Source organism: Rhamphochromis longiceps, linkage group LG10, assembly GCF_057381845.1.
Source record: "Rhamphochromis longiceps isolate RC_006_pf linkage group LG10, R_longiceps_female_GT1.1, whole genome shotgun sequence".
Taxonomy (NCBI): domain Eukaryota; kingdom Metazoa; phylum Chordata; class Actinopteri; order Cichliformes; family Cichlidae; genus Rhamphochromis; species Rhamphochromis longiceps.
The window spans coordinates 1,569,871-1,581,440 of NC_140566.1; the positions used below are offsets into that span (position 1 = coordinate 1,569,871).

Genomic DNA, 11,570 nt, shown 5'->3' on the forward strand with positions numbered 1-11,570 from the left:
CGATCATCCAGGTAAGTAAATCCCCAAAGGTCGATTCTGTCCACGTGGACGTTTTAACTTGTGTGTCTGATCTTATTGTAAAGCACTTTGTGATTTTTATCTGTGAAATGTGCTATATAAATAAATTTTACTTACTTACTTAAACGTTTCATCATCATCCAGGTGACTTCTTCAGTCTCAGCTGACTGCACTGGTGCTGGTTTCAGTTATTGTGCAAATGTCCTGCTATAAGGTTGAAACCTGCAGTCAGCTGAGACTGAGGAAGTCACCTGGATGATGATGAAACGTTTCTCCCACTGAAACGTCCAGAAACATATTTATGTTTGCGCGTGATGCGCATGTAGGAACCCGTTTTTATTGCACAGATCGCATCTTGTGGACATCAGCTGTTTATGCCACTCAGTGCATCACAACTCAGAGGAAAGGTCAGAGTGTCTCACTGCAGCTTGGCGGTCCTCCTTTATTAATACAAACATTACACTTCCTGTTTCAGTGCAGCTAGCCAAACAACCAGAACCAGTTAGTGCTAAAGACAGTGGAAGCAGACGGTATGTTCTCAGTTTCTTCACATAAAGCTCATTGTTGCAGCGAGGAGCCTTGTTTTCCACTTAGTTACTGGTTACCTTACTAATTATTTAACATACCTAATGTTAGCCTATTAGCTGCCACTAACCAACCTGTTGACCTCATATTCTGTTTTGGCACAAGATGGCGCTAAACATGTCGTAAATACTTTAAACACCCATTTCTTAAACCAGTGTTCACAGACGGTGTTGAAGCTATGGCGGTTCAGGGCTCCGTGGTGTAAATGAGCCTTTGTAGTGTTTCATGTCCGCTTGCTGACCTCATTGCCATAGACCATCAGATGGTGTGTAGTGGTGAGAGACTTGAAGACAACCACCCAGCTGGTGCTGGCAGTCCGCTCAAACAGGGTATCAGCCAGCTGAGGGATGTTCACATTCATCTCGTTGGTGCACTGAATCAAGTCTGCAGGAGTGAAAAATGCAAAGTGGGAAAAGATGAGCTGAAGTCATACTGAGGCAATAATGACCTGCCTGAAACATCAGTCTGTTCTCTGGGAAGCAGGACAGCTGTGATGAGAGCTAAAATCATTTCATTCTCATCACGTTAAAAAGAAAACAAACATATTGAGGAATTAGAAGAAATCATCAAATCTTTAGAGAAGCCGACATGTCCCACCAGGAACAGGAAATACTGAACACAATTCAACTTTATTGTCATTGCACATGTTACAAGTACAAGGCAACGAAATGCAGTTGCTAAATACTGAAAAAGTTTGTAATGCAAAACTTGAATTAAAAGAAAAGTTTATATTTAAAAAAGAAAAAAAAAACAATTTCTAGTACAAAGACTTCACTTTCAAAATGTTCAACATGGTAATAAATCCGGATTCTAGCAAACCAGTTAAGAATAAAGAAACAACTGTGATGCGATTAAAGATTTATCAGGCAACACCGTCTAAGATCCTGAAAGAAGAAACATCACTTTCAGGGACTTTTACAAAACTTTATATTCACAACAGATAACTTCATCAAAAAATAAAGTTGATCAGTTTCTTGACAACATAACTTTTCCAAAACTACCAGACAGTCAGGCAATGGCACTGGACTCACTGCTGACAGCAGGTGAGCTGCAGGAAGCCCTGATAAGTTTGCCCAACAGTAAGGCTCCAGGTCCAGACGGCTTTCCAGCAGAATTCTGGACAATTCTGGCACCATTATTCCACAGAGTGCTGCAGAAATCAAGGAAAATGACAGACGTCCACCAAACATGAATCTCCTGCTAAAACCAGGCAGAGACCCTGTGTTTACTACCAGCTATCGTCCAATATCCCTCATTAATGTAGACCTTAAAATAATCTGCAAAGCTCTGAGATCAGAGAAGAGAACCCCCCTCATAACTCATCCTGACCAAACTGGCTTCACTAAAGGCAGCACTCATCAACAAATACACGTAGATGACTTAATTTGATAGACTGTTCTTGCTGAAAAAACACTGAAACCACAGTATTGTTTCTAGATGCAGAAAAAGCGTTTGACAGAGTTAACTGGAAACTTTGGTTTCGAACCTCTTTCATTAACTGGTTAAAAATATGATATAATTCCCCAACAGCTTGTGTCAAAACAAATGACCAAACATCCTCCAGCTTCTGTCTCCTGAGGGGCACCAGGCAGGGACGCCCAGCAGGCAGGGACGCCCAGCAGGCAGGGACGCCCAGCAGGCAGGGACGCCCACTCTCCCCGTCACTGTTTGCAGTTTTTATCCAACCACCTGCAGCAGCAGTTAGACAGGCTGCAGTGATCATCCCTCTTTATGCGGATGATGTGTTGCTTTTTCTCCAGCACTCACAAACCAATCTCTCTGAGGTAATCACACTAATAAACTCTTTAGCAAGAGTTTCAGATTATTCAATAAACTGGTTAAAATCTGCAGTTCTTCTGATTAACTGCTCCTTCCATAACCCTTCTTCTGCCCCACTGCAATCTGGAAATATTAAATATTTAGGTATGGCACATGGTAGATGGACTGGTTCTTATAGCGCTTTTCTACTCAATCTTGAGCACTTAAAGCGCTTTACACAACTTGTGCTTTCACCCACTCACTCCCATTCGCACAACCACATTTTCCTTGGTGCTTTCTACCTAACATTCACACACACTGACTCTTAAATGGAAGTTGCAGTAGTTTTTCTGAAAGATGACTTTTTATGACATTTTGATACTCCGATGAGGATGGAGTTTCTCTCCGATGGATGCATCGGAAAGCAACTTGGGGTTAGTATCTTGCCCAAGGATATATGGCATGCAGACTGGGGGAATCGAACCACCAACCTTCTGATCAGTACCTGCTTAGCTTCCGAGATCAGACGAGATCTCTCCTACGCTTGCAGATTTAACTAAATTAAACCACATCTTAGGGCTGGGCCATATCATACCGTCCACGGTAATACCGGTGTAACGTTGGGCAACGATAGGAAAAAGAAATATGGTGATAGAATATGGGTAAAACGCACATGCGCAGTGCCTTTGTTTTCATACGCACATGGAAGGAAAAAGCATGGCGGTGACGGAGAATGAGAAGGGCGAAAGTGGATCGTTGAATGAAACTGATGAACCTGAACTGGTTTGTAAAAATGCTGCAGCTTCACTGGTGTGGAACTGGTTTAGCTTTGGTCCGTCAGATACACAACAAAGCACTATTTTTGGTAGCGCATGCTAGCGGGCCGTCGTTATTACCGTGTTGTTTGGAAAATACGGCGCACTTAAAATCAATCCTTTGATTTGTCTGAAAGTCGACAGAGCCCCTTATAATCCCGTGTGCCTTATGTATGAACTCTGGTTGTGTTTACTGACCTCGAAACGATTTTATGTGCACGGCGCTCGAAAATCTGTCACATGTTTCAGTACGACTTTGCTGAGCTACGAAGCCGCACCGCTTGATGGATTGTGGGAGCGTTACGGCTATCGTAGGCGGAGCCTCGCGGAGTGATACGTACTGTGCTTCAACATAATGTTACCGTATTGTGTGTGTATAACCTCTTTTAAGTTTTGTGGATATTATACATGGTTGTGCTCAGGATATGTCGGCCAGTTTCCACTGGAAATGCCTTTTGGTTAAACTGTCAGTGAGGAGTTTGCATTTGCACTGTTACATTTTTCTATAACTTTAATGCACATAAAACAGCTGCTTGTTTAAGTGAAAATACATTGATGGTTTTTTTGCACTAATAAAGTTGAGGAGTTGTAAAGTATTTTGTCTCGTGTCAATTATATCGTCAGTTATGTCGTTATCACAAATTTTCAAATGTATATCGTGATAAATATTTTTGGTCGCATTTGTAGGCCGATTACGTCACAGCGGCACGACGAAGCCTGTCCAAATTCGAAGACTCCGACAAATGCATCCTTAATTTCCCCAGATTTGAAGGATGGGTCGGGTGTGTCCTTCGTGGCCCACCATATCCCAGAATTCATAGCGCGGCGCTGCAAATTCCAGTTTCCAGCAATGGCGGCGCTACTAAGTTTTAATGTTACTCTTATTAATCTTTCTGAGTCACAAAATAAACTTTTAAGATATTTTCAGGCGAGAATGTGGCTGTGTAAACTTCAAATATCTGCTCAGTTTATCAAGACACCACATATTTGCAAAAGTGCTGCTCGACAGCTAGCCGGGGGTTCAAGGGTGAGAACAGCAAACTCTCGGCACATCGTTTTAAACCCCCGCGATCTTTGGCTACTCGGGCTAAACATGATATATAAGTCACTTAGATAACTTAAAAATGTTATTGTTTGTCTTTTTCAGTGTTTTATTTGTGCCTGAGTGAATCAGTTTGGCTGAGATTAAAATTATTAGATTAGATAAAATAAAACTATTAATCCATCGGGTGGGTTCCTCCTTGGTTTTCACACAGCTGAATAAACGTCAAACAGAAAACTGATTAAACAGAAGTGTGAGATGGTCGAGAGTTTACTCCAGTGTCCAGTTCAACGTCCCCTCTAATGTTTCATGTGTCTGAGCGAGCACACAAACTCCCTGAGCGGACACTTGGACCACTGTGAGCAACAGCAGACGTGTGCACTGTGGTCACGCCAGCATCCAATCCATGCAAGTTACATGTTTATTAAAGTAATCAAATTACAGCATTTATGTTAGACTACTTTTAATTACCTGCTTTAGCCCACTTACAATGAAAATTTAAATAAATCTTGCTCATGACCTGCAGCATGTTAACACCATTGGAAGGAAAAATAACCTGAACTCCAATTTTGAAAAAAAAACTTCTTCTTTTTTATATATTTATAAAGCTCTGACTGTATTATGAGTCTGTGGGAGAGAGTCTGTAACTCTGTCTGCAAATACAGTAAATAATGACCAATGTTGGGCAATTAATTATATAGTTACTTCTTCAAAAAAGTAACTGAGTTTTGCAAACAAAGTTTTTTGCAGCTGTTTACCGTAATTGTCGGGCTATAAGCCGCTACTTTTTGCACAAGCTTTGAACCCTGCGGCTTTTAGTCAGGTGCGGCTAATGTATGTACAAAACAGGATTTTCCCCTGATTTTAGCTTGTGCGGCTAATATTCAGGTGCGCTTTGTAGTCCGGGAAATACGGTACCTAAAAATGCAGCCAAGGCGTTTTTTAAACAAACATTTCAAACTATTTACAGAACAATCAGCTGTTCTGCATCAAATCTGATGCCACACAAATTATTTGTGCCGCTCCAAAAAATAATTTCTGTCCACTATGAGATGAAGGAGAACAGCAGCCTGATACCTGCAGGCCTGAGAGCAGCAGATGTGTCACTGCTGTAACACCTGTAAACCATTGTTCTGACACACACAACACAACTATTGACTACACTACACACTAACTACACACTAACTACACAAGATTTGTGCTAAACGTCTCAAATCTCTCAAAACACGCCGTCACTCCTAAAACTTCCCCCTCCCTAAACAACTAAATGCCATGTTGCCATGTCATTTTTCCACCAATAGGAAAGGCTGGGGGAGGGGGGCTGTTTTGCTCACAGGCTTTCGAGCGTTTTCCTTATAAAACGCCGTTTTTACCGTTTCTTCCTGCAGTAAATATAAACAACGACAGTATTCAGGAAGAAAAACAAACATTGCAGATATTTTATCATAACTCTGGTTTTACGTGGCCGATCAACACGATTTAAAAACTGGTATAAAGTCCACACTTTGTCCGTCAGTTGTTCCGTCTGTCCTGCTCACATCTCCAATGGTTGTGCACGTTGTCATTAACGTGGCTTCACTCCACATCAGCCGCTTTGCTAAAACACCGGTGTCGCACATAAGGACGCTGTCATAGCCTGTCAACCACGTTGATTAGCTGCGTATATACGAATGTGAATCGCGTGATTGGCTGGACTTTGGGATAAGGCGGCATCGTTCTGATCCCATACGGGAGCAGCCAGTCACTGAGTAACATGCAGAACAGAATTGTTAAAGTTTTTGTTTTCATTTCAATTCAGGTTAGATTTTTTTTTTTTTGTGCGCAACGCAGATTTCCTGTGCGCAGAGACCAAGCCAGCAGTGCGCAGCTTAGACGGAACATTGGTCCTGTTATATTTTAGACAGCAAGGAGCAGCCGGCTGAGTTTATTAAACTCCACCGAGTCAATCTGCAAATTTTATTAAGTGTAATAAACAATCATCTTGTCTTAATTTTAGTTAGCACATACCTTAAACACTTCAAGCTGTAAGCTAATGATAGTTATATGAGAGCAGACACATGCTGGTGCAAGAAGCTGTACGTTTCCCATCCAATGGATGCATGGTCCATTGGACGGGAAACATACATGTAGCCTTGCAGACTAATCGCAAAAATCATCGGTGACTAGTTGACTATCAAAATAATCGTTTGTGGCAGCCCTAGTTTAAAATGTACTTTTTGATGCAGATCATTCTGCCATGATATATAGTAAAGATAATTGTTTAAAAAATAAAAAAGTTCCTTTCAGTAACTTAAAACATCAAACACCACCAACAGAACCCAGAAAGCAGCTTTCAGTAGGCTTATTGTGGAGGAATACTTGCTGTATTCCTCCACAATGCACAAGGTAAGCTGTGCTGAAAGTAATCTGCATTTACCAACTCTTGGTAAAGTTGTAAAGTCGGTAACTACGAAGCTGCTTCCAGGAATAAGAGCAGAGTCAGCTACACAGCATGTTGTACAGAGCTGTAAATGATTATGACTGTGGTTATCAAAGTCCAGCCTGTGTGTGTTCTGTATAACAGAACGAGCTCTGTGACTTTAGAGCCTTTCTGGATGTTGGTTGTTGACCCAAAGTCCCATCATGTATTTCAAAAGAATAACACAGATTTGAGCCTTTTAGCCTCACGTGGAACAGGCGGGTTAAACTTTCTAAAGCTACTCGGCGAGTTCTTTGCAGGTGGAGTTAAAGTGTGGGCAATAACATCCTGCTGGTAAATACAGTTGTATGAAGCGTACAGTACAGATCCCTGCTTACATCAAACACGGTGGGTTTACTTTTCTCGAAAGTTTCCTGAAACTCGTAAAAGCACCGTCTGGCCCTGTGATTATAGCGTTACAGTATGTGCAGGCCCCACAGACACAGCGCTCAAATCCAGTATTAACCGAAAAAATGGGAAGGAAATGTGCAACTTTTCTAAACAGGGAAACGAAACTTACAGTTCAAGTGCTTCTTCTTTGGCCCCATTATTTCATGAGTGGTTGCCTTGCAGACAGTTTTCGAAATCGCCGAGCCGGTGACGCTGTGCTGAGCGGCCGTGATCCTGTCAGTAATGCTCTGTCCGGACATTCTGTATCGGCTCCAACAAACTCTTCTTGCTGTTAAAAACGTCTCAGCAGACTGGCTTAGATTCTTCAAAGGTTCTGTTCCACCTGACAACACAGGAAACAACCAGACAGAGAAGAAGTGATGAGAAGACGGCAGCCGTTAAATTGATCTCATAAGCTAGCTAGCTATCCAACCGACTACAGATAAATTATTCACACAGCTTAAAAACACGAACTGAATGTGCAGCGACAAATAAAAGCCTGGCACTTACTAACGGTGTGATACGCACCCTGCCTTTTACTCGATGCGGTAGGTCTGTAGCCGTTTTTTCCTCTTCCTGTTCAAGTCAACTCACATGTCGTCGCCAGATGGACTAAATGAAAGTAGAAGTTACTTCCGGTTACATTTTCCACAATAAGTGTAGCCTAATTTTCAGGGGGAAAAAATAAAAGCACAACGATGAAATACCACTAACATTTTATGTGTTCAGTGTTTTTTGAATTTAGTCTTTACAAAGCGATCAACAGAACAGCTCTAAAAGAAATAAAGTAGTGCAAATGGACCGCCACCATCGGGCTTTCACAGATTCGGTCTCCAGTAATTTTTCCATTCAAGTGAAGCTATTATATGAAATCCAACACTTCAGTTGCCATTGAAATAAAATGTGCATCATTTATTTATTATTTATTTATTTATTTATTTATTTAGTTTCACACATGGTACACTAGTAATTCATTTCCTATTCACAACCTTCCTTTCAATTAAAGTAGCACTGGTTCCATGCATGAAAAGGAGCCAGAAGAATAAATTCTTATTGACACCTGCCCCCTATCTGTGATAAGACAAGTAGGCAACCAAAATTACACTCTGACAATAGTTTGCACATAACAAGAAAACAAACAGAACAATATACTCAACAATGAGCAATACCACTAAATATCAAACTATAGGATATTTTTTTCTACATTGATACACAGTGCCCTTTTAAACCATAAATAAAGATTCAGTTCAAACTTTTATTTTAGCGTAAAAATGTGGAGTGCCAACTGTGCCAAAATTAATCAACTAAATACGTCATATGTCATAAATAATTTTAAATAATTTATTAAATGTGTCAATAATGAATGAAAATAGGAAATAACCAAACAAATATATACACTTGATCACATTGTTTCTCCTGTATCCGTGGTTGGACTACTATGCGAATGCTCCTTTCCGTGTTCCCTTTTTCCAGGGAGGCAGAGGAGTGTGATTTCCCCTGTAGTTGGAGCACACCCTCCGGTCCCCCTTCTTAAAAACAGGAACCACCACCCCAGTCTGCCAGTCCAGAGCCACCGTCCCAGATCTCCATGCAATGTTGCAGAGGCATGTCAAACAAGACAGTCCTTCAATATCCAGAGTTTTTAGGAACTGAGGGCGAACCTCGTCAGTACCGGGGTCGGCCACCAAAGAATTGTTTAACTACCTCAGTGACCTCGCCCCCAGTGACGGGCAAGCCGTCCCCTTCATCCCTAGACTCTATTTCATCTATAGAAGGCGTGTCAGTCAGTGCCTGATTATATCCTCAACTGAAGTCAGCAGCACCGCACCTCTGCTATACACGGTGTGAGTGGAGCACACGTATCTTTCCATGACCTGGATACACTTACACAACACTGGCAATTAAAGTGGTTATTAACTCACTGTGTTAGTTAATATGTTAACCCCACATATGTTAACCCCCACTGGGGTTAGTACCATCAAACTAACCTACAAAGAACATTTCACTGGTCATATGACTTTTCTTCCACAGGAAATGATCCCTACCAGCACCAACCCTTCCAGAAATGTTTAATTGGTGATTAAAAATCTTTAAAGAACAAAAAATGTACAAGCAAATGCAGCACTGTTATAAAAAGGACACGATGTGAATGCTGCATTATTGTACGATCTACTGTACAATATAAAGCTCCTTGAGGTGACTGCTGTTGTGATTTGGCGCTGTATAAATAAAACTGAACTGAACTGAACTGAATTGCTGCAGAAATCTGTTAACCTGTTAACTTAGTGAGTGGTAAACACTTTAATTCCAGTGATCTCTTTTATCACTGAGTGCGCTTTCTGTGTTTATTTCTAAAGTGACTGCTGCACTTTGGAGTCTACAACTTTAAACTGGATCAATTTATCCTTTAAAGCAGGGGTGTCAAACTCAAATACACAGTGGGCCAAAATTCAAAACTGGATCAAAGTGGTGGGCTAACATTAATATTTATTGAAAAAAAATCTTCCTCCAAATATAATAAGGAATCTTTTCTTATGGACTCAAACAAGTTTTGCTGAAAAACTAAGTATGGAACAATCAAAGCTTAATACTAAACAATATATATAACTTATATAAACGTATATATAACTTAATATTGCACACATGCAAAATCAAACTTCCAATTAAATAACACATCAGTGGAATTCATTTCTTAAATAAAAATTGTATTTGCAGCCTTCTGAGTTAAATTTGATCATTTTATCATTTATCAGATTTTCATCATATTCTCCCACCTGTCCAGAAAGCTCCTGTTTTCTGCCTTTCTTTTTGACATTTTGGGATCGGTGGCATGGCAGTATTTGCATGGTTGCTATGACTATGGTCAACAGAGGAGAGGGTGCTAATAAGTCCTGTCATGACTGACGTGCCAAAACACCAACAGAGCATTCTGGGAATTGTAGTATTGGCAGTACATGCACTGTATAATACTGGCAGGCCAGCTCTATTGTTAATTTTGTATGGCTTCGCGGGCCAAATGTAATTAGTCTGCGGGCCAAATTTGGCTGTTTATCTATGTTCGCACTCAGGGAGTTCAACACATAGAGAGAACAGTACGTCACTGATCACGTGACTCTGTTCAGACGAACCAAGCTGTTTCTGAAGCCCCGTGAACATGTCAAACTCTTCCGGCCAATTGTGTCAAAAAAAAAAAAAACCTGGAATGGAGAATGGGCCTTAACCTTTTTTGAGGAGAAAGCATCAGGATATCTCAGTAGTAGTAGTCACACACTACTAAAATAAACCAGTGGCCTGCTCTGCTCTTCTCCAACAGGCCTACAACAGGGCAAATCAACTCAAATTTAAAGTGGTGAGTCAGAAAACAATTATTGAAGCAAAGGTCCGGATGATCATAATATCTAATTATTTAGTGTTATTTATCTATGATATAAATAGACACACACACTTGACTTCAGAAAAATGAAATAAAGAAAATCCTGCATTTCCTCTTTTCTGTTTCACATCCTCGCTGGACAGTCCCAGTCAATTTTACAGATACTAAATCTCTACACGGCTTCATAGCTGTGAACAGTTTCAGAGGCTCCCTTTCTTCCCCTCTTTAATTATGGAGTGAAATTTGCAGCAAAAGTGTTGCAAATGCATATTTATGATATGTTTGACAGGCGTGAACTAAGATTTACAAAAGTGCACAATCATTGTGTAACTTTAGACTCACAGGTGCTTTCTTCAATCCACACATGAATAAGAAGCATTGAGCACATTATTTGTAAAATGAATAAATACTACATTTATAAAGTTCAGCTTCATGAATCATTTTCTTTTAAAAAAAACATTTCTGTGCATATACGGATCCATTTTATTTGAAATAAACAAACGACTTTTTTTAGATGCCGGTATACAGTGGACGGCCAGATGTCCCACTTTTACACGGGGACTTGAACATAGCTTATATTTGTGATCTGTGTGAAGCGGGCAGCATTAAAGCCTTAAAACCCCAGGTGGGCATGGGATGTGATTGGTACGTATCAGGTGCACATGCATTTAAGGTTTTGTGAGCAAGCGAGAGATGTTACGTGTAGTTTCAGGTATTTGTGTGCACAGGAAGTTTTTTGAAAGAGAAAATGAACAGACTCGTGAAGCTGAACTTATAAATCGTGCATAAATTATCAGCATTTATTCAGGCTTGTACACTTTCGGGGTGGCTGTAGCTCAGGTGGTAGAGCAGGTCAGCTGCTGGTTGGTGGTTCGATCCTTGGCTTCCCCAGTCTGCATGCCAAATGTCCTTGGGCAAGATATTAACCCCATGAGTATGAATGTAGATTCGTTTACACTTGTGTTTAGAAGTGCTTGTATGTGGGTGAATGAGGCATGTTGTATACAGTGCTTTGAGTACTCCGGGAGAGCAGAAAAGCGCTATATAAGAATCAGATCATTTACATTTGTAAAATACTTGTGCTTCGTATTTGTGTGTGGATTGAAGCTCGTGAGTCCTCAAAAGTTACAC

General features: G+C 40.6%; 1 protein-coding gene across 6 annotated transcripts in view; it reads right to left on the reverse strand.

Moving 5' to 3' along the window:
* Positions 1-7,678, reverse strand: part of LOC146660097 (phosphatidylinositol-binding clathrin assembly protein-like) — a 35,822-nt gene extending 28,144 nt beyond the window's left edge. For 5 of the 6 annotated variants that reach the window (XM_085419784.1, XM_085419781.1, XM_085419783.1 and 2 more), the window contains exons 1-3: positions 7,595-7,678; positions 7,197-7,409; positions 845-987 (exon numbers count right to left, since the gene is read on the reverse strand). In XM_085419784.1, coding sequence (XP_085275910.1) covers positions 845-987; positions 7,197-7,326 — 273 coding nt within the window. In that variant the 5' untranslated portion in view covers positions 7,327-7,409; positions 7,595-7,678. Of the gene's footprint in view, positions 1-844; positions 988-7,196; positions 7,410-7,576 lie in introns of all 6 variants that reach the window. The other variant, XM_085419780.1, reaches the window with a different exon arrangement.
* Between the last annotated feature and the right edge of the window lie 3,892 nt (positions 7,679-11,570).